Source organism: Bos indicus, chromosome 7 (genome assembly GCF_029378745.1).
Source record: "Bos indicus isolate NIAB-ARS_2022 breed Sahiwal x Tharparkar chromosome 7, NIAB-ARS_B.indTharparkar_mat_pri_1.0, whole genome shotgun sequence".
Lineage (NCBI taxonomy): Eukaryota > Metazoa > Chordata > Mammalia > Artiodactyla > Bovidae > Bos > Bos indicus.
Genome location: NC_091766.1, coordinates 17,134,663 through 17,158,238, shown reverse-complemented (window position 1 = coordinate 17,158,238; position 23,576 = coordinate 17,134,663). Strand labels below are relative to the sequence as shown.

The 23,576-nt window shown below is 40.8% G+C and overlaps 1 protein-coding gene across 1 annotated transcript in view; it reads left to right on the top strand.

The window, feature by feature from the left end:
• LOC109561677 (adhesion G protein-coupled receptor E3-like) overlaps window positions 1-23,014 on the top strand; it is a 128,005-nt gene extending 104,991 nt beyond the window's left edge. Inside the window, exons 19-22 of the mRNA XM_070792954.1 lie at window positions 8,106-8,197; window positions 9,425-9,605; window positions 11,746-11,841; window positions 21,805-23,014. Of these exons, the coding sequence (XP_070649055.1) occupies window positions 8,106-8,197; window positions 9,425-9,605; window positions 11,746-11,841; window positions 21,805-21,855 (420 nt within the window). The 3' untranslated portion in view covers window positions 21,856-23,014. The remainder of the gene's footprint in view (window positions 1-8,105; window positions 8,198-9,424; window positions 9,606-11,745; window positions 11,842-21,804) is intronic.
• The last annotated feature ends 562 nt before the right edge of the window (window positions 23,015-23,576 follow it).

Below are 23,576 nucleotides of genomic sequence, written 5' to 3'. Positions count from 1 at the left end.
ATCTCCTGCATTGGCAGTCGGGTTATATACCCACCTGAGCCACCAGGGAAGCCCAGATATAGAGACAGAGATATAAAACCGTCACCCTGATCAAGATATGGAACATGCCCAGAATGCACAGAGTTTTCTTCATGTCCTTTCACCAGTTAATTGTCAATTTAAAAACTTGTACTTTGCTTTACAATAATTAGCCTCCAACTAAAATAAAGAAATGTTTTAAAAAAGAATAACACTGAAGAGGCTTAGATGCCTTAGGTATCTTCATAATATGCTGAAAGGCAAATTATGGGATAAAATATGTCCATACTTGTTAAAACTGCTTATAGATGGATCATGAAAAATTGTAAATATATAGGAAATAAATGTCTGAGGTGGTTCTTATGTTAAAAAAAAAAAAAAAAAAACTTGTACAGACTGAATGAACGATGCACAGTGGAGATGGGTCCTGAGGGTCACTGATTTATAATTCCAAGCTAGCAGGTTTGATATCAAGCATTGTTTCATGCAACAGCATCTCCAAGGAGTGAGGGGGAAAAACCAGGAAATGAATGGAGTTTTACAAGGAATGAGAGATTGCTGGAAAGACTCAGGACATGATTCCAAACAGAGGAGGGTTTTATTCATTGTGAAAAGAGAGTCAATGGTCCAGAAGAGATCATGAGAGGTGTAGAAGAAACCCATTACCCTCGGACAATGGACAGTGGCCACTGTTCTCTTGAAATGTGTGGAAAGCAGTGTCCTCAAACAAAAGTCAGGTTATACTTTTATCAAAGACATGGAGTGGGAGGTGGAGGGGTGGGCGTCATTTCCCTGGTGGTCCAGTGGTTAAACTGCACACTTCCAGTGCAGGGAGCATGGGTTCAATCCCTAGTCAAGTAACTTAAGATTCCACATGCTGCACTGTACAACCTAAAGAGAGGGGGAAATGACTTGTTCAAGTTCCAGTGTTCCTAAAGACATGGAGGGAACATTCAGTGAATATGAAGAAGGGTGGGGGAGGGTTTGCTTACTACAGAAAATGTCATTCAGAGCAGATGCTTTCATAGTGGAGGAAACCACAAGCTATTGGCTCAAAAGAGAAAACTATGGGGCTTTATGGGGATAAGAATATTGGGGGAGTCACTCACTCATTCATTCATTCATGTACCCAACATATATGCCACACAGACCAGAGTGACTTCAGTTCTGGGCAGTGACCAAGATGGAAGAGATGGTGATCATGGCAGGACAAGCAGGCCATAAGCTTTCTACGAGGATTAATTTCATCCTCAGAAGGGCAAAGGGGGCAGGGAGGTGGTTAAGGGTTCCTGGAATGGAGACAGCCCTGGCCAGCACTAGCTTCATCCGACTCAGAGAAGTCTAGCATCCATTAGCCAACAGGCAAAGGTCTATCTGATTTCTGCAGTCCTTAACACACTTTGAATATTGTCTTCCTCCATTTTAAGATGGACAAAGATCTCTTTGAACTTTAGTTAGCTAGTTAGCTTTTTTGGCTGCGCTGGGTCTTCGTAGCTATGAGCTTTCTCTAGTTGCAGCATCTTCCTTGCAGTACATGGATTTCTCACTGCAATGGCTTCTCTTGTTTCAGAGCATGGTGTTTGGGCTTAGTTGCCCCATGGCATGTGGAATCTTGCCAGACAAGAGATCAAACCTGTGTCCCCTGCATTGGCAGATGGATTTTAAGCCCTGGACCACCAGGGAAGTCCCCCATTCAACTTTAAACATGATACATTTTCAGTTTTTCTTGGGTGGCCCAAGTGACACCCTGCCAAGGCATGGGAATAGACAAGGGTGACCATCCATCTGTTTGGAGACATGACTCTAAAGAGAAGAAGGACATGTGAAGAAGGCTAAGGAGCATCTCTCACCAAAGTTACCCAGAGACAACCCTGGTGAAAAGCAGATGGTGAGGTCATTGCACCCAGGACTACTCCAGTGCCCCCTCTCCCCCCAGGTGCTGTGCAAGGTCATCGCCGGTGGACTGCATTACCTCTACTTGGCCGCCTTCACCTGGATGTTCCTCGAAGGGCTGCACCTCTTCCTCACTGTCAGGAACCTCAGGGTGGCCAACTACACCAGCGCAGGCAGATTCAAGAAGAGGTTCATGTACCCTGTAGGCTACGGGGTCCCAGCGGTGATTGTGGCTGTGTCTGCAGCGATCAACCCCCAAGGATACGGCACCACTAAGCAGTGAGTCCGGTGCTGAAAATGTGCTGTTGGGGACGTGGGTACACACGTGTCTCCCTGGGAAACTGAGGGTGGAAGGAAGGGTGGAGTAGGTCACGACTCAGGCTGAGAACAAAGATGCTGAACATTTATTTCTCCAGCCCCTGGGGCGAAGTGTTTCATATACACCATTTCTCATGTCTATCAAAACATCCCTAGAGGAAAGTGGTCCAATTGTTCCCATTTTGTATACTAAGCAAACTGAGGTTCAGAGAAAAAGGTGAACGACTAGTGTAAAGTAACACGGACAGTAAACTGGAAGGAGCATGAATTTTTATTTTTTATACAAATGTCTATATTTATAAATGTCACATGTTTATAGATCTTTAATACTTCTATTACTGAAAGTAATAACTAGTTTTATAAAAAATAATATTCTAATAAAGAACCTCTGTAATACCACTAAGCCCAGTATGTGTTAGTCATTCAGTCACATCTGACTCTGCACCCCATGGACTGTGGCCCACTAGGCTCCTCTGTCCATGGAATTTTCCAGGCAAGAATACTGGAGTGGATTGCCATTTGCTACTCCAAGGTATCTTCCTGACCTAGAGTTCTAACCCATGTCTCCAGTGTTTCCTGCTTTGGCAGGTGGATTCTTTACCAACTGTACCACTTGAGAAGCCCCTTAAATATATATACATATAAATATATACTTTTATAAAAATGGGGTCATGATAAAGATACTGCATGTAATTTGTTTATTCCCTTAATACTCTCCAGACCAGAATACTGGAGTGGGTAGCCTTTCCCTTCTCCAGGGGATCTTCCCAACCCAGGGATCAAACCCAGGCCTCCCACACTACAGGCAGATTCTTTACCAGCTGAACCACAGGGAAGCCCAAGAACACTTGAGTGGGTGGCCTATTCCTTCTCCAGGGGATCGTCCTGACTCAGGAATCCAACCAGGGTCTCTTGCATTGCAGGCAGATTCTTTACCAACTGAGCTATCAGGGAAGCCCAATATATATATAATATAGATGTAAATGTATATTTTTTTATAAAAAAATGGGATCATGATAAAGGTATTGCATGTAATTTGTTTATTCCCTTAATAATATATAGTGGACTTTTTCCACATTAGTACAGATACACATCATCATTCAATGTATTATGTTGTATATTCTTACCATCTTTATAAAATTAATCTCTAAGCGATAGACATCTGAAATTCTTTACAAATTTTTGCTGTCATAACCAAATGCTTCCATAAACTTGAAGGAGCATGAATTCTAGACTTGATTGCTGCTAAGTCGCTTCAGTCGTGTTCGACTCGGTGCGACCCCATAGACGGAAGCCCATCAGGCTCCACCACACCTGGGATTCTCCAGGCAAGAACACTGGAGTGGGTTGCCTTTTCCTTCTCCAATGCATGAAAGTGAAAAGTGAAAGTGAAGTTGCTCAGTCATGTCCAACTCTTAGTGACCCCATGGGCTGTAGCCTACCAGGCTCCTCCGTCCACGGGATTTTCCAGGCAAGAGTACTGGAGTGGGGTGCCATTGCCTTCTCCGCTAGACTTGATTACCTGGTTCCAAATTCAAGGTTCCTCACTTACTAGCCTAGTGACTCTGAGGACAGTTAAATTCTTTCCTAGGTTTTCTCATTTGTAAAATAGAGTAATACTATCTACTTCCAAGTATTAGAATGGTACCTGACACATGTAAATGCTATATGCATGCTCAGTCGCTTCAGTTGTATCCAACTCTTTGTGACCCTATGGACTGTAGCCCACAGGCTCCTCTGTCCATGGGTTTCTCTAGAATACTGGAGTGGGTTGCCATGCTCTTCTCCAGGGGCTCTTCCCCGCCCAGGGATCAAACCCATGTCTCCTTCATCTCCTGCATAGCATGTGGATTCTTTACCAGTGAGCCACCTGGGAAGCCCAAAAAGTCCTATATAAATATTCTCTATTGCAGATTATGTATTGTATTCCATTACCTTTGTAAAATGCTGCTACTGTTGCTTTCTGTTTTTCAGTTGCTGGATCAACGTAGAGAAAGGGTTTATCTTGAGTTTCTTAGGACCCGTATCAGCCGTCATCTTGGTAGGTTTGTAGTGTGCGTGTGTCTGCCTCAGGTGCCATGTGTGTATAGAGTATGTGTGCGTGCTATGTAGTATTCAACTTAATTTGAAGATCAAAAGAGGTACTATTTTTTATTTTTTATTGCAGTACAGCTGATTTATAATATTGTGTTAGTTTCAGGTGTACAGTGAAGAGATTCAGCTATATATATAATGGAAAGTAAATGGAAAAAGTATATTATATATATATATATGTACACACACACACACACACATATATATATACTTTTCAGATTCTTTTTGATTATAGCTTATTACAAGGTATTGAATATACTTCCCTATGCTATACAGTAGGTTGTTATTGTTTATCTGTTCATATATAGTAATGTGCATATGTTAATTCCAACCAGCTACTTTATCCTTCTCTCCACTTCCCCTTTGGTAACGATAGTTTGTTTTCTGTTTGTCGGTCTATTTCTCTTTTGTATTTAAATTCATTTGTGTATTGTTTTTAGATCCCACATATAAGCAAGAACATAATATATTTATCTTTCTCTGACTTGACTTCACTTAGTATGATAATCTCTAGTTGCAACCATGTTGCTGCAAATGGCATTATTTCATTCTTTTTATGACTGAATAATATTCCATTGTATATATGTAGCACATCTTCTTTATCCATGCCTCTGCTGATGGACATTTAGGTTGCTTCCATGTCTTGCATACTATAAATAGAGCTGCAGTGAACATTGGGGAACATGTATCTTCTCAAAGTATGGCTTTCTCTGGATACATGCTCAGGAGTGGGATTGCTGAATCATATAGTAGTTCTAGTTTTACTTTTTTAAAGAATCTCCATACTGATCTCCATCCCGGTTTTACCAGTTTACATTCCTACCAACAGTGTAGGAGGGCAATCTAAGTACTATTTTAACATTCATTTGTTTCCTTTTAATAGTAGATGTTTGAGCATATGTCTTTATTTAAATTTTTTGAGCATATTTTTGCCATCAAAAAGTCTACAAACAATAAATGCTGGAGAGGGTGTGGAGAAAAGGAAACCCTCTTAAACTGTTGGTGGGAATGCAAACTAGCACAGCCACTGTGGAGAACAGTGTAGAGATTCCTTAAAAAAACTGGAAATAGAACTGCCATACAACTCAGCAATCCCACTGCTGGGCATACACACCAAGGAAACCACAGTCAAAAGACACATGTACCCCAATGTTCATTGCAGCACTGTTTACAGTAGCTCAGACATGGAAGCAACCTAGATATCCATCAGCAGACAAATGGATAAGGAAGTTGTGGTACATATACACAATGGAATATTACTCAGCTATAAAAAGAATGTATTTGAGTCAGTTCCAACAAGTGGATGAAACTGGAGCCTATCATACAGAGTGAAGTAAGTCAGAAAGAAAAGCACCAATACAGTATATTAACGCATATATATGGAATTTAGAAAACAGTAATGACAACCCTATATGCAAGGGAGCAAAAGAGACACAGTTGTAAAAAACAGATGTTTGGACTATGTGGGAGAAGGCAAGAGGGGGATGATTTGAGAGAATAGCATTGAAACATGTATATTACCACATGTAAAATAGATGACCAGTGCAAGCGTGATGCAAGAAGCAGGGGACTCAAAACCAGTGCTCTGAAACAGTCCAGAAGGGATGGCGTGGGGAGGGAGCTGGGAGGGGGCTTCAGGATGGGGGTACATATGTGCACCCATGGCTGATTCATGTTGATATATGGCAAAAACCACCACAATATTGTACAGTAATTAGCCTCCAATGAAAATAAATTAATAATTTTTAAATAATAAAAGTAAAAAAATTTTTAAGGAAAAAATTTTTGAGCACATTTAAATGCTGATGAATAGAGAAGAAATCATCCTTGTATCTCTAATATCTAGCATGCCATATATACTTAATATATATTTGTTGAATAAACAAATAAGTGGATGTGTAAAAATATAATTGTGACTATGATAAAATTATGTGATTTGGAAGTGATTTCACCAAGTGTTCTTAAATCTTCTTCAGTTTTTATGTTTGTTCGACTCAGGATATAGTCTGATGATTAGTCAGTTTAGGCTACAGTGTGGTACAGTGACAAAGAAGTCCCAACATCTCAGTGGCTTGGCAGAGCAAATACGTTTTTGTGTGCTATTTTTGCAAAGTCCAGTGTGGATCAAGACGCTCCTCCCCATGTGAGATTCAGCTTTACTTTTTTATGACTGTGCTGGGTCTTCGTTGCTTTGTGCAGGCTTTCTCTAGTCGTGGTGAGTGGGGGCTACTCTTTCTTGGGCGCTCAGGTTTCTCATGGAGGTGGCTTCTCTTGTCGTGGAGCACAGGCTCTAGGCATGAGGGCTTCAGAAGTCGCAGCACATGGACTCACTAGTTCTGGCACATGAAGTTAGTTGCTCCAAGGCATGTGGGATCTTCCCAGACCAGGGACTGAACTCGTATCTCCTGCATTGGCAGGCAGATCGTTAGCCCCTGTGGCACCAGGGAAGTCCTCAGTTTTTCTTTTATGATTCTATTATTTTGACATGTGACCTCCTTGGTTGTTGCTAGAGGGGAAGAGTTGAAGACTGTAGGATTCAGGCATATATCACTGCGACCAACATCTCATCCACTAGAATTCAGCCATATGCCCCAGACTATCTGAAATGAGCCTGGAAAATACCTGCCCATGGCCCGTGTGTGCAAGGAAAGGCGTTGGTGGAGACACCACATTGCACTGTGTGCCACCTGACCACCCACGCATGTTCTTTTGTGGCCTTTCAGGAGCTCCTTGGTGGTATTGTACAAGTATCCCCAGTCTGCTCCAAAGGAATTTCAATATATTCTCTTTTTTTAACTTTTTGGCTGTGCTATGAGGCATGTGGGATCCTAGTTCCTGACCAGGGATGGAACCTGCATCCCCTGTATTGCAAGCATGGAGTCTTAACCACTGGACCACCAGGGAAGTCCCCAAGTTGCAACATATTCTAACTATAAAATCTCATACCTTTTCCCATGATCTTCAGTGCTTTCTAGTTTGACTCTCTATTTCTTTCTTAGGGAATAGTTACCCTGCAATGTTGCACAACAAAGTGCATTAGCTAGAGCATGTAGCATGTTAGTCACTCAGCCATGTCCAACTCTTTGAGACTCCATGGGCCATAGCCCACTAGGCCCTTCTGTCCATGGAATTCTCCAGGCAAGATTACTGGAGTGGGTTGGCACTCCCTTCTCCAAGGGATCTTCCTGACCCAGGAATTGAACCCTGGTTTCCCGCACTGCAGGCAGATTCTTTACTTTCTGAGCCATCACATATATCCCCTCTCTCATGGCCCTCCTTCCCACCCACCCCCATCTCACCCCTCTAGGTCATCACAGAACACCCAGCTAAGCTCCCTGCCTTCTACAGCAGGTTCTCACTGGCTATCTGTAGCTCTCTACACATGGTATCTTCACACACGGCAGTACACATATGTCAGGGAAAACCATAAAGAGATGAAACAACAACCCTCAGAATGGGAGAAAATAATGGCAAACAGAGCAACTTACAAGGAATGAATCTCCAAAATACACAAACAGCTCATGAAAACTCAATATGAGAAGAAACACACCCAATCAAAAAATGGGCAGAAGACCTATGTAGACATTTCTCCAAAGAAGACACACAGATGGCCAAGAGACACATGAAAAGATGCTCAACATCATGAACTATCAGAGAAATGCAGATCAAAACTACAAAGAGTAGTTCACCTCACACGGGTCAGAATGGCCATCATAAAAAAAAAAAAAAAAATGACTCTGTATGTTGGTCCACAATTAGTATCTTATTTTTTTTTCTTTCAGATAAACTTAATCTTTTATTTGATAACCCTGTGGATTTTGAGAGATCGACTTTCTTCCCTCAATAAAGATGTGTCCAAGATACAAAACACAAGGTAAAATGGGTTTAGACAGTTTTATGGGCTTAGCATAGGTTGTAGCCCTAAAGGATTGCTTTTTCAAGCATGCATGCATGCTCGGTTACCAAGTGGTGCCCAATGCTTTGCAACCTCATGGACAGTAGCCCACCAGGCTCCTCTATCCATGGGATTTCCCAGACAAGAATACTGAAGTGGGTTGCTATTTCCTCCTCCAGGGAATCTTCCCAACCCAGGGATCAAATCCATATCTCCTGCATCAGTAGGCAGATTGTTTACCTACTGAGTCTCCGGGAAGCCCCTAAACAGTCATCTGTAGAGAGTTGCCTACCCTGTTAGGAACCACTGTCAAATGAGAATCACCCTTAAAATCATATGCATTTGAAACCTTGAAATTAATGAGAAGATTCACAGAAACAGAAAGTAGAATTGATGTTGCCAAGAGATGAGAGTATGAAGAAATGGGTACTTATTGTTTAATGGATACAGTTTCAGTTTTTCAGGGTGAAATAAAAGCTCAGTAGAAAGATAGTGTTGCTGGTAGTACAACAATGTGAATGTATTTAATGCCTATGAACTGTATGTTTAAATATAGTTGCAGTAAATTTTGTGTTATGTGTATTCTGCTGCATCAAAATAAGTAGTGGTAAAATACCACACTTGCCTGGGAAATCCCATGGACACAGGAGCCTGGCGGGCTACAGTCCATTGGGTCACAAGAGTTGGACACGACTTAGCGACTAACAACCACCACCACCACAAAATATCATTCCAGTTATAAACATTCACATTAGAGGAAAACACCCATGGAATAAACTCATGTTCATCTATTAAAGTTTTTACAATGAAAATAATAGCATTACTTCCAAATATTGCATCACAACCACAGTTTCTCCAAGTCCATCTTGGCTTGAGAAAATTTCACCAGTAACTGGAGAGAATAGGCTTCCCAGGTGGCTCAGTGGTAAAGAATCTTCCTGCCAATACAGGAGATCTAGGCTCAATCCCTGGGTTGGGAAGATCCCCTGGAGAAGGAAATGGCAACCCACTCCAGTATTCTTGCCTGGAAAATCCCATAGACGGAGGAGCCTGGAGGCTACAGTCCATGGGGTTGCAAACAGTCAGGTATGACTTAGCAACTAAAGAACAACTGGAGAGGAAGGCAGATGGGGCCTGAAGACAGGACAATATACTATTCAAGAGAGAAGGTGGTGAGTTGGTGACTCTCCTTCTTGGTGTTAACAGGATGCTGACGTTTAAAGCCATTGCTCAGCTCTTCCTCTTGGGCTGTTCCTGGTGCCTTGGCTTCTTTCTCGCTGAACTGATAAAGGAACCCATCAGATCCATCATCGCCTATGCGTTTACCATCACCAACGTCCTGCAGGGAGTCTACATCTTCCTGGTCCACTGCGTCCTCAACCAGCAGGTAATAGGACCCATCCTGTCTTCTTCCCAGCTCCCAGCTGGGGTCCTCTCATGCGTTTACCTGGCTAGCCCTTCTCTCCCACATGATGCCCTTCTGCCTGATGGTGTGTTCCCGTTTTCCCCAAGCCTACCATTCTCCACTGAGTCTGGGAGTTCAAGCCCCTGTTTGTAGAAACATTTTTTATGTATCTGTAGGATGAGGTGAGTTCCACATCCTACCACTCTGCCATCTTGATTCTCCTTTGGGCATTCAAGTCTCCGTTTTCCAGTTTTCCAGTTTCCCAACTCATGAATCTGTAATGAGTATTGGATGGTAGTGGCCCCATTCTTCTCAGATCATGAATATGGGGTCTAACAGCAGCAAAACTAAAGTTTGGGGGACAGTGGTTTCCATTTCTTACTATTCATATTATATGTTAATGATTATTACTTGCTTGGCTCTGGGGGATCCAGGGGCTGCTTTCTGAACAGTGAAGAAATCAGAAATGGGAAACAACATAATTAGACATGAATAACCAACTGTGATTTTCACCTTGGGGAAAATTGTTAGGGAGATATTAAACTACTAGGTAGGGCTTCTTTAGACTTGACGGTGAGGGGCTTAAGGTGGGTAGGAGACAACCAGCCAAAGAAGGGCAGTAAAGCTGATGTGGAAACCCTTGCCAGTCCCAGAACCCAAAGATGTGTAGTGAGGGCAGTGCTCTGAGTGTAGGAGAATAGGGTGGTAGTGATGATCCAGGTGCCAGCATTGGCTGGACCACATAAACTTTTTTTTTTAATTTAAATGTATTTATTTTAATTGGAGGCTAATTACTTTACAATATTGTATTGGTTTTGCCATACATCGACATGAATCCGCCACGGGTGTACACGTGCTCCCCATCCTGAACCCCCCTCCCGCCTCTCTCCCCGTACCATCCCTCTGGGTCATCCCAGCGCACCAGCCCCAAGCATCCTGTATCCTGCATCGAACCTGGTAACGATAACCTTGTATGTGAGACAGCAAAAGAGACACAGATGTATAGAACAGTCTTTTGGACTCTGTGGGAGAGGGAGAGGGTGGGATGATTTGGGAGAATGGCATTGAAACATGTATCATACCACATAAACTTTTTAAGCAGTGATTTTGCACTGCATTCTGACTTGATAAATAGATGGATTTTGCTAGGTTTCCCTCCAGTGGGGTTGTATGGATCTCAGAGAGACGTGTAGTCAGGTATAAATGTAAGAGTTGAACCATAAAGAAGGCTGAGCGCTGAAGAATTGACACTTCAAACTGTGGTGCTGGAGAAGACTCTTCAGAGTCCCTTGGACAGCAAGGAGATCAAACCAGTTAATTCTAAAGGAAATCAACCGTGAACATACATTGGAACTGATATACATTGGACTGATGCTGAAGCTGAAGCTGAAGCTCCAATATTTTGGCACCTGACGCTAAGAGCCAACTCATTGGAAGACCGTGACACTGGGAAAGACTGAGGGCAGGGGGAGAAAGGGGCAACAGAGGATGTGACAGTTGGATGGCATCATCGACTCAATGGATGTAAGTTTGAGCAAATCCCAGGAGATACTGAAGGACAGGGAAACCTGGTGTGCTGCAGTCCATGGGGTCTCAAAGAGTGGGATAAGACTTAGCAACTGAACATCAACAACAACATTGAGAGGAGGAAGCAGTTCTCAGTGGTTACAGAAAACTGCTCATGTTCTTAAGGATAATATAAATGTTGAGTTATCATTAGCATAAAGGTGCATAGGCTGATCCACAAATAATATCTCTGTAATCACTCATAGGGGCCTCCCTGGCGGATCAGATGATAAAGAATCTGCCAGCAATGCAGGAGACCTGGGGTTGATCCCTGTGCTGGGAAGACCCCCCTGGAGAAGGGCATGGCAATCCCTCCGGTATTCTTGCCTGAAGAATTCCATGGGCAGAGGAACCTGGTGGGCTACAGTACATGGGGTCACAAAGAGCTGGACATGACTGAGCGACGAACACAAAATCACTCATAGATCAATCTATCTGATATGGCCTCCGCGGACCATCTGCAAATAAAAATGGGGGAAAGTACTATTTTCGGTAGCATTGTGCATATAGCCAGAAAGCATTAAAACGCAAGATTTTTGTTTACCATCTTTTTCAGGTGAGAGATGAGTACATAAAGTGGCTTAGGAGGATGAATAAAAAGACAGAGTCTGACAGCTACATCCTTTCCAGCTCTACCAGCCAAACCCACATGGTAAGATGATTTCCTCTCCTAGTCCATGCTGTTTCCTAATTTGAATTATTCTCTTCAAACCGGTCGGCAGTTCGGTCTGCCCCTCCCCCAATAGTCTGACTGGACCACACATTGACTCTTGGCACAGGAACCTGTTAGCATCTCTGTCTCAGCTTACTGTGCAATATCTGACATTGAGCATCTCTAGGGTAGGGTAATAGCATACTTACCCACACATAATCTGCACAGTGAAAGATTTTGTTTTTCTGGGATTATTGGTTTCTAAGTGCAAGGGCTTCCCCGGTGGCTCAGTGGTAAAGAACCTGCCTGTCAATGCAGGAGATGCGGATTAGATCCCTGGCTCAGGAAGATCCCCTGGAGAAGGAAATGGCAAACCACTCCAGTGTCCTCACCTGGGAAATCCCATGGACATAGGAGCCTGGCAGGCTATATAGTCCATGGGGTCCCAAAAGAGTTGGACACAATTTAGCAACTAAATAACAACAGCAATCTGAGTCCAAACCTTGGAGTTACAAAAACGTGAATAAAACTCTTTCTAATTTATATTATACTGTAACTAAGATATCCTTGTTCATGAGTTCCACAAGTTGCCAAACAGGTTTCACTGCTGGTAGGCTCTGAGCCTTAACCAGGCCTGTGCTTTGTAAACCTTCAGAGAGGCCACAGAACTTGGGACTTGCCAAACATGTTTAGCCAGGATTTTTTTTTCCAGCAGAAAATGTCTTTACATTTTGTAGAACACTGGTGTTTTTGTTTGTTTGTTTGTTTGTTTTCTTTTTTTTCCTAATTTTATTTTATTTTTAAACTTTACATAATTGTGTTAGTTTTGCCAAATATCAAAATGAATCCGCCACAGGTATACATGTGTTCCCCATCCCGAACCCTCCTCCCTCCTCCCTCCCCATACCATCCCTCTGGGCCGTCCCAGTGCACCAGCCCCAAGCATCCAGCATCGTGCATCGAACCTGGACTGGCAACTCGTTTCCTACATGATATTTTACATGTTTCATTGCCATTCTCCCAAATCTTCCCACCCTCTCCCTCTCCCACAGAGTCCATAAGACTGTTCTATACATCAGTGTCTCTTTTGCTGTCTCGTACACAGGGTTATTGCTACCATCTTTCTAAATTCCATATATATGCGTTAGTATACTGTATTTATGTTTTTCCTTCTGGCTCACTTCACTCTGTATAATAGGCTCCAGTTTCATCCACCTCATTAGAACTGATTCAAATGTATTCTTTTTAATGGTTGAGTAATACTCCATTGTGTATATGTACCATAGCTTTCTTATCCATTCATCTGCTGATGGACATCTAGGTTGCTTCCATGTCTTGGCTATTATAAACAGTGCTGCGATGAACATTGGGGTACACATGTCTCTTTCCCTTCTGGTTTCCTCAGTGTGTATGCCCAGCAGTGGGGTTGCTGGATCATAAGGCAGTTCTATTTCCAGTTTTTTAAGGAATCTCCACACTGTTCTCCATAGTGGCTGTACTAGTTTGCATTCCCACCAACAGTGTAAGAGGGTTCCCTTTTCTCCACACCCTCTCCAGCATTTATTATTTGTAGACTTTTGGATCGCAGCCATTCTGACTGGTGTGAAATGGTACCTCATAGTGGTTTTGATTTGCATTTCTCTGATAATGAGTGATGTTGAGCATCTTTTCATGTGTTTGTTAGCCATCTGTATGTCTTCTTTGGAGAAATGTCTATTTAGTTCTTTGGCCCATTTTTTGATTGGGTCATTTATTTTTCTGGAGTTGAGCTGTAGGAGTTGCTTGTATATTTTTGAGATTAGTTGTTTGTCGGTTGCTTCATTTGCTATTATTTTCTCCCATTCTGAAGGCTGTCTTTTCACCTTGCTAATAGTTTCCTTTGATGTGCAGAAGCTTTTAAGGTTAATTAGGTCCCATTTGTTTATTTTTGCTTTTATTTCCAATATTCTGGGAGGTGGGTCATAGAGGATCCTGCTGTGATGTATGTTGGAGAGTGTTTTGCCTATGTTCTCCTCTAGGAGTTTTATAGTTTCTGGTCTTACATTGAGATCTTTAATCCATTTTGAGTTTATTTTTGTGTATGGTGTTAGAAAGTGGTCCAGTTTCATTCTTTTACAAGTGGTTGACCAGATTTCCCAGCACCACTTGTTAAAGAGATTGTCTTTAATCCATTGTATATTCTTGCCTCCTTTGTCAAAGATAAGGTGTCCATATGTGCGTGGATTTATCTCTGGGCTTTCTATTTTATTCCATTGATCAATATTTCTGCCTTTGTGCCAGTACCATACTGTCTTGATAACTGTGGCTTTGTAGTAGAGCCTGAAGTCAGGTAGGTTGATTCCTCCAGTTCCATTCTTCTTTCTCAAGATCGCTTTGGCTATTCAAGGTTTTTTGTATTTCCATACAAATTGTGAAATTATTTGTTCTAGCTCTGTGAAGAATACTGTTGGTAGCTTGATAGGGATTGCGTTGAATCTATAAATTGCTTTGGGTAGTATACTCATTTTCACTATATTGATTCTTCCAATCCATGAACATGGTATATTTCTCCATCTATTAGTGTCCTCTTTGATTTCTTTCACCAGTGTTTTATAGTTTTCTATATATAGGTCTTTAGTTTCTTTAGGTAGATATATTCCTAAGTATTTTATTCTTTCCATTGCAATGGTGAATGGAATTGTTTCCTTAATTTCTCTTTCTGTTTTCTCATTATTAGTGTATAGGAATGCAAGGGATTTCTGTGTGTTGATTTTATATCCTGCAACTTTACTATAGTCATTGATTATTTCTAGTAATTTTCTGGTGGAATCTTTAGGGTTTTCTATGTAGAGGATCATGTCATCTGCAAATAGTGAGAGTTTTACTTCTTCTTTAACAATTTGGATTCCTTTTATTTCTTTTTCTGCTCTGATTGCTGTGGCCAAAACTTCCAAAACTATGTTGAATAGTAATGGTGAAAGTGGGCACCCTTGTCTTGTTCCTGACTTTAGAGGAAATGCTTTCAATTTTTTACCATTGAGGATAATGTTTGCTGTGGGTTTGTCATATATAGCTTTTATTATGTTGAGGTATGTTCCTTCTATTCCTGCTTTCTGGAGAGTTTTTATCATAAATGGATGTTGAATTTTGTCAAAGGCTTTCTCTGCATCTATTGAGATAATCATATGGTTTTTATTTTTCAATTTGTTAATGTGCTGTATTACATTGATTGATTTGCAGATATTGAAGAATCCTTGCATCCCTGGGATAAAGCCCACTTGATCATGGTGTATGATCTTTTTAATGTGTTGTTGGATTCTGATTGCTAGAATTTTGCTAAGGATTTTTGCATCTATGTTCATCAGTGATATTGGCCTGTAGTTTTCTTTTTTTGTGGCATCTTTGTCAGGTTTTGGTATTAGGGTGATGGTGGCCTCATAGAATGAGTTTGGAAGTTTACCTTCCTCTGCAATTTTCTGGAAGAGTTTGAGCAGGATAGGTGTTAGCTCTTCTCTAAATTTTTGGTAGAATTCAGCTGTGAAGCCGTCTGGACCGGGGCTTTTGTTTGCTGGAAGATTTTTGATTACAGTTTCAATTTCCATGCTTGTGATGGGTCTGTTAAGATTTTCTATTTCTTCCTGGTCCAGTTTTGGAAAGTTGTACTTTTCTAAGAATTTGTCCATTTCTTCCACGTTGTCCATTTTATTGGCATATAATTGTTTATAGTAGTCTCTTATGATCCTTTGTATTTCTGTGTTGTCTGTTGTGATCTCTCCATTTTCGTTTCTAATTTTTGTTGACTTGATTTTTCTCCCTTTGTTTCTTGATGAGTCTGGCTAATGGTTTGTCAATTTTATTTATCCTTTCAAAGAACCAGCTTTTGGTTTTGTTGATTTTTGCTATGGTCTCTTTTGTTTCTTTTGCATTTATTTCTGCTCTAATTTTTAAGATTTCTTTCCTTCTACTAACCCTGGGGTTCTTCATTTCTTCCTTTTCTAGTTGCTTTAGGTGTAGAGTTAGGTTATTTATTTGACTTTTTTCTTGTTTCTTGAGGTGTGCCTGTATTGCTATGAACTTTCCCCTTAGGACTGCTTTTACCGTGTCCCACAGGTTTTGGGTTGTTGTGTTTTCATTTTCATTCGTTTCTATGCAAATTTTGATTTCTTTTTTGATTTCTTCTGTGATTTGTTGGTTATTCAGCAGTGTGTTGTTCAGCCTCCATATGCTGGAATTTTTAATAGTTTTTCTCCTGTAATTGAGATCTAATCTTACTGCATTGTGGTCAGAAAAAATGCTTGGAATGATTTCTATTTTTTTTTAATTTACCAAGGCTAGCTTTATGGCCCAGGATGTGATCTATCCTGGAGAAGGTTCCATGTGCGCTTGAGAAAAAAGTGAAATTCATTGTTTTGGGATGAAATGTCCTATAGATATCAATTAGGTCTAACTGGTCTATTGTATCATTTAAAGTTTGTGTTTCCTTGTTAATTTTCTGTTTAGTTGATCTATCCATAGGTGTAAGTGGGGTATTAAAGTCTCCCACTATTATTGTGTTATTGTTAATTTCTCCTTTCATACTTGTTAGCATTTGTCTTACGTACTGTGATGCTCCCATGTTGGGTGCATATATATTTATAATTGTTATATCTTCTTCTTGGATTGATCCTTTGATCATTATGTAGTGACCTTCTTTGTCTCTTTTCACAGCCTTTGTTTTAAAGTCTATTTTATCTGATATGAGTATTGCTACTCCTGCTTTCTTTTGGTCCCTATTTGCATGGAAAATCTTTTTCCAGCCCTTCACTTTCAGTCTGTATGTGTCCCCTGTTTTGAGGTGGGTCTCTTGTAGACAACATATGTAGGGGTCTTGTTTTTGTATCCATTCAGCCAGTCTTTGTCTTTTGGTTGGGGCATTCAACCCATTTACGTTTAAGGTAATTACTGATAAGTATGATCCCGTTGCCATTTACTTTATTGTTTTGGGTTCGAGTTTATACACCGTTTTTGTGTTTCCTGTCTAGAGAATATCCTTTAGTATTTGTTGGAGAGCTGGTTTGGTGGTGCAGAATTCTCTCAGCTTTTGCTTGTCTGAAAAGCTTTTGATTTCTCCTTCATACTTGAATGAGATCCTTGCTGGGTACAATAATCTGGGCTGTAGGTTATTTTCTTTCATCATTTTAAGTATGTCTTGCCATTCCCTCCTGGCTTGAAGAGTTTCTATTGAAAGATCAGCTGTTATCCTTATGGGAATTCCCTTGTGTGTTATTTGTTGTTTTTCCCTTGCTGCTTTTAATATTTGTTCTTTGTGTTTGATCTTTGTTAATTTGATTAATATGTGTCTTGGGGTGTTTCTCCTTGGGTTTATCCTGTTTGGGACTCTCTGGGTTTCTTGGACTTGGGTGATTATTTCCTTCCCCATTTTAGGGAAGTTTTCCACTATTATCTCCTCAAGTATTTTCTCATGGTCTTTCTTTTTGTCTTCTTCTTCTGGAACCCCTATGATTCAAATGTTGTAGCGTTTAATATTGTCCTGGAGGTCTCTGAGATTGTCCTCATTTCTTTTAATTCGTTTTTCTTTTATCCTCTCTGATTCATTTATTTCTACCATTCTATCTTCTAATTCACTAATCCTGTCTTCTGCCTCTGTTATTCTACTATTTGTTGCCTCCAGAGTATTTTTAATTTCACTTATTGCATTATTCATTATATATTGACTCTTTTTTATTTCTTCTAGGTCCTTGTTAAACCTTTATTGCATCTTCTCAATCCTTGTCTCCAGGCTATTTATCTGTGATTCCATTTTAGTTTCAAGATTTTGGATCAGTTTCACTATCATTATTCGGAATTCTTTATCAGGTAGATTCCCTATCTCCTCCTCTTTTGTTTGGTTTGGTGGGCATTTATCCTGTTCCTTTATCTGCTGAGTATTCCTCTGTCTCTTCATCTTGTTTAAATTGCTGAGTTTGGGGTGTCCTTTCTGTATTCTGGCAGTTTGTGGAGTTCTCTTTATTGTGGCGTTTCCTCACTGTGTGTGGGTTTGTACAGGTGGCTTGTCAAGGATTCCTGGTTAGGGAAGCTTGTGTCGGTGTTCTGGTGGGTGGAGCTGTATTTCTTCTCTCTGGAGTGCAATGAAATGTCCAGTAATGAGTTATGAGATGTCTATAGTTTTGGGGTGACTTTGGGCAGCCTGTATCTTGAAGCTCAGGGCTGTGTTCCTTTGTTGCTGGAGAATTTGCTTGGTGTGTCTTGCCCTGGAACTTATTGGCCCTTGTGTGGTGCTTGGTTTCAGTGTCGGTATGGAGGCATTTGATGAGCTCCTGTCAATTAATGTTCCTTGGAGTCAGGAGTTCCCTGGAGTCAGGGTTTGGACTTAAGTCTCCTGCTTCCGGTTATCGGTCTTATTTTTACAGTAGTTTCAAAACTTCTCCTTCTATACAGCACCATTGATAAAACATCTACATTAAAGATGAAAAGTTTCTCTACAGTGAGGGTCACTCAGAGAGGTTCACAGGGTTACATGGAGAAGAGAAGAGGGAGGAGGGAGTTAGAGGTGACCCAAATGAGATGAGGTGAATCAATAGTGGAGAGAGTGGGCTAGCCGGTAGTCACTTCCTTATGTGCACTCCACAACTGGACCACTCAGAGATGTTCACGAGGTTATACAGAGAAGAGAAGAAGGAGGAAGGTAACAGAGGTGGCCAGAAGGATAAAAGGGGGGAATGAAAAGGAGGGAGACAGATCCAGCCAGTAATCAGTTCCCTAAGTGTTCTCCACCGTCTGGAACACACAGAAATTCACAGAGTTGGGTAGAGTAGAGAGGGGTTAGGGAGGAGACACAGGCGACCTGGTGGAGAAAAAGGAGAGTCCAAAGGGAGAGAGAGGAGTCAAGCCAGTAATCTCACTCCCTAGTGAAAAATGGGTCCTGAAGATTGGGTCCTTAAAGGTACAAAATTGGTAACAAATACATAAAAGCAAAAATTAAAAATCTAGAGTAGAGTTTGGAATTTCAAAAATACGATGTTAAAGAAAAGAAGAAGGAAAAGAAAGAGAGAAAAAATGAACAAACAAAAACAAACAAGGTCACGAAAATTATAAAGAAAGTACAGGTACAAAATTGATAACTAATACCAGAAAGCAAAAATTAAAAATCTAGACTAGAGTTTGGAATTTCAAAAATATGATGTTAAAGAAAAGAAGAAGGAAAAGAAAGAGAGAAAAAACAAACAAAAACAAACAAGGTCGCGAAAATTATAAAGAAAGTACAGGTACAAAATTGATAACTAATACCAGAAAGCAAAAATTAAAAATCTAGAGTAGAGTTTGGAATTTCAAAAATACGATGTTAAAGAAAAGAAGAAGGAAAAGAAAGAGAGAAAAAACGAACAAACAAGAACAAACAAGGTCGCGAAAATTATAAAGAAAGTACAGGTACAAAATTGATAATACCAGAAAGCAAAAATTAAAAATCTAGAGTAGAGTTTGGAATTTCAAAAGTACAATGTTAAAAAAAAAAAGAAGAAGAAGAAGAAGAAGAAAAATAAAGAGAGAAAACAAAAAAACAAATACGAACAATGTCACAAAAATTATAAAGAAAATACAGGTACAAAATTGATATCAAATACCAAAAAGCATAAATTAAAAATCTAGAGTAAAGTTTGGAATTTCAGATATACAATGTTATATAAAAGAAGAAGAGAAAGAAACAGAGAAGAAGAAGAAAAAAAAAAAAGTCACAGAAATTATATAAAAAAAAACTATAGGTACAAAATTGATAACATATACCAAAAAGCGAAAATTAAAAATCTAGAGTAGAGTTTGGAATTTCAAAAATATAATGTTAAAGAAATGAAGAAAACAAACAAACAAAACAAACAAAAACAAGGTCAAAAAATTATAAAATATATATATATGAAGTTTGCTGAAGAAGAAAAAAATAGGGTCTTTTTTTTTTTTTTGCAAAGTAATAGGTTATAAAAGTGAAAATTAAAGGAACAATAGAGGACTTAAAATTTTTTTTAATTAAAAAAAAAGAAACAATGATCGTAAAAATAATAAAAATATATCTAGGACTTTTTTTTTTTTTTTTTTGTGGGTGTTGTGGATTCAGTTCATTTTTGGCTAGTTCCTTGGTCAGATTTATATTTCTCAAGATCTATAGGCCCCTTCCTATGTAGTCCGTAGTAACCACAGGGTTTTGATCTATTGCCTGTAGCTTCCAAGGCGTTTCCCTCTGTTATATCTTCTTCTGTTTGCTAGTCTCTTCAGTATCTGGTTTCCGCCCTGACACAAAGGGCACGGCAGAGGACACTTTTTTTTTTTTTTTTTTAGGCTTACTTGTTCAGTCGCGCTGTGGGGAGGGAGGGAGGGATGCTGCAAACAAATAACACTGGCGTGGGCTCGCAGTGCCTCAGCCACCCTGGGTCTGCCCCCGCTCACGGCGCATGTAGCCACCCTGTCCACACTGCTCGGACTCTAGGTTGTTCCGCCGGGAACAATCCGAGGCTGGCCCTGGGCTGCATGCACCTCCCAGGTCCAAGCCGCTCAGGTTCAGGCACTCGGGTAGTCCTCAGAGGCGCAGACTCAGTTGGGCCTGCGTTTTGTGCTCTTCCCAGGTCCAAGCAGCTCAGGTGATGAGGTGTTTGGCGAGCGCCAATGCTGCGACTTATCGCCTCCCCGCCACTCGGTTATCTGGGTGTAAAACCGGCGCACCTTCTCAGGCAGATGTTGACCATCCAGACCCCCAAGAAGTTTTAGTTAGCAAAGAAGCCTGCTTACAGTTTTATAGATAATGTCTCTCTGGGGCTGCGATTGCCCCCTTCCGGCTCTGGCTGCCTGTCACCGGAGGGGGATGATCTGCAGCCGGCTATCTCTGTTCAGTCCTTTGTTCCGTGCGCGGGCCTGGCGGTCTTAGGTTAGGGCTGGCTTTTCGCGTGGTAGATATCCCACAGTCTGGTTTGCTAGCCCAAATTATTTTGCTCAGATAGCGCTCAGGGTATTCAGGCCAGATTCTTACTCTCAGCGATGCAGCCCACGCCGCGCCTCCCTGCCCAGCCCTGGCTTGCTAATGGCGGATGCAGGCGTCTGCCCTGCTTCTCCGCTAAGGGAGTTACAGTAGGGCTCGCAATCTGCGAGTTTTAATTGCTTATTTATTTTTTCTCCCTGTTATGTTGCCCTCTGTGCTCCAAAGCTCGGCACAGATTCGGCAGTGAGAAGGTTTCCTGGTGTTTGGAAACTTCTCTCTTTTTAAGATTCCCTTCCCGGGACGGAACTCCGTCCCTCCCTCTTTTGTCTCTTTTTTTTTTTGTTTTTAATATTTTTTCCTACCTCCTTTCGAAGAGTTGGGTTGCTTTTCTGGGTTCCTGATGTCCTCTGCCAGCATTCAGAAGTTGTTTTGTGGAATTTACTCGACGTTTAAATGCTCTTTTGATGAATTTGTGGGGGAGAAAGTGTTCTCCCCGTCCTACTCCTCCGCCATCTTGGCTCCTCCCCCAACACTGGTGTTTTTTAAAAAAAGAAGACATAATTTAAGGACTGTTGGCATAGGCAAAATAGTACTTGAAGAAAGTAATAGACATCACAAAACACTTTTCTTCTTTTACTTGATAATGATGAAGGAAAAGGAACGGAGGGATAAATAAGACGAGTTTAGGTGAGATGTAAGAGCATGAGAGCTTGGTTTTAGACCTACTTCCAAAATTAATTTGGATGTGAATTTGAGGTCAGTCTCCTCATGGGTGAGTTAAGGGGACCAGACTTCATCAACTTATGCTTACTTTCATATCTTCAACTTTCTGAGATACAAAAAACAAAGTTAAGTACATTAAGCCTGGAAGAAAAACACTCAGACTTGCCCTGGGATCCATGCTTCAATATCAATCTCATCTTTTTGTCAGGAAATTCCCATCAAATGATTTCAAAACTTACTTTCAGGAATATTTCAGCATTAATTATATTTCTGTCTCTCCCACAAATTCACACATGGAGGTGGAAAAATCATCCGACTTCCCGGGGAAAAGAAGCAATACTTCAGTCTGAATGTGACAAGTTCTTCCATATCATCCTCCCAATCACCCTGGAGAAAGAATTAGCCATATGACTCAACCATCCATGAGAACTGATTTATCCTACAGGAGAACTGTTGGCACAATGTATGCTTAGGTTGAATAATATTTTGTGTAGTGTTGCAGTGTTATTTGCAAATAATTAAGAATAGTGTTTTCAAGTATTTTACGCAGAGACATGTAGGTCTTAAATCTGGTGAGTTTCCAAATGTATATACGTGTATTTGTTGTTGTCGTCTAGTTTCTAAGTTGTGTCCAACTCTTTGTAATCCCATGGACTGTAGCCCACAGGCTTCTCCATCCATGGAATTTGCCAGGCAAGAATAATACAGTGGATTGCCATTTCCTTTCCCAGGGAATCTTCCCAACCCAGTTTTGAACCCAAATCTCCTGCTTGTATATCTATCAACTGTATCAATCAAATCAAGATATGGAGTATTTGCATTATTTCTGAAAGTTCCCACGTAATCCTTTCAATCATGTATCCCCAGTCTTCCACCCCAGAAACAATTATTCTGATTTCTATAGCAACAGATTAATTCTGTCAGTTCTTAAAGCCCCTATACATGGAATAATACACTGTGTCTGCCTGGTGTCTGCCATGTTTCTCTCATCATGATTTTAGAATTCATCCACTTCATGCATATGTTGCTAGTCTGTGCCTTTTAATCGCTAAGTACCATTTCACACTATTGTATATCACAATTTGTTTATCCATGTTCCTATTGATGTCTATTTGAATTATTTCCATTTTTCTACCATGAATAAAGATGCTATGATCATTCTAATACAATATTTGTGTTTGTGTGTGTGTGTGGCCGCATGTCTCATTTTTCTTGGGTAAATACCTTGGGTGTAATTGCTAGGTCATATGTTAATGATCCACTTTCAAAGAAACTGACAAAACTCTAAAATGTTTGCAATAGTTTACAATAACCCAGGAATATTGAAGAGTTTCACTTCCTCCTCTTCCTGAGCACCACTTGGTATTATCAGTACTTTGACTTTTATCCATTTGCATGGGGGACAGAGGTATTTCATTGTGGTTTTTAAAATGCTGAGCACCTTTTCTTGTGTTTCTTTTTCATTTGCATGTCACCCCTCATTAAACATTCAAGGGTTGTTTGCAGGAATTGAGCATGTATGATGCATATGAGTCTTTGTCAGGTACATGCATTCAGATCATTTCATTTTCTTAACTTCAGTACAGTTGATTTTGTTGTTGTTGTTATAGTCGCTCAGTCCTTTCTGACTCTGTGACCCCATGGACTGCAGTCTGCCAGGCTCCTCTGTCCATGGGGTTTCCCAGGCGAGAAACTGGAGTAGATTGCCATTTCCTTCTCCAGGGGATCTTCCCCACCCAGGGATCAAACCTATGTCTCCTGAATTGGCAGGCAGATTCTTTACTGCTAAGCCACCAGGGAATCCCCACTGTATAGCAAAGTGAGTATTTTTCCTAGACTGTGGATGGTGTCATCCCCTAGGTAGTGTCTGCTCTGTTTTTAGCTCTCTCTGCAACGTGGATCTGGTCCTAACGAGACAGCAGAGCTATTGTCTTTGCAAACGTTATAATGCAGTATCTCCTTGCTGTCCAAGGGACTCTCAAGCATCTTCTCCAGTACCACAATTCAAAAGCATCAGACAGTTAGGATGATGATTTCATGGAGTCTAGGAAAAGCCCCAGCTCACATCTGG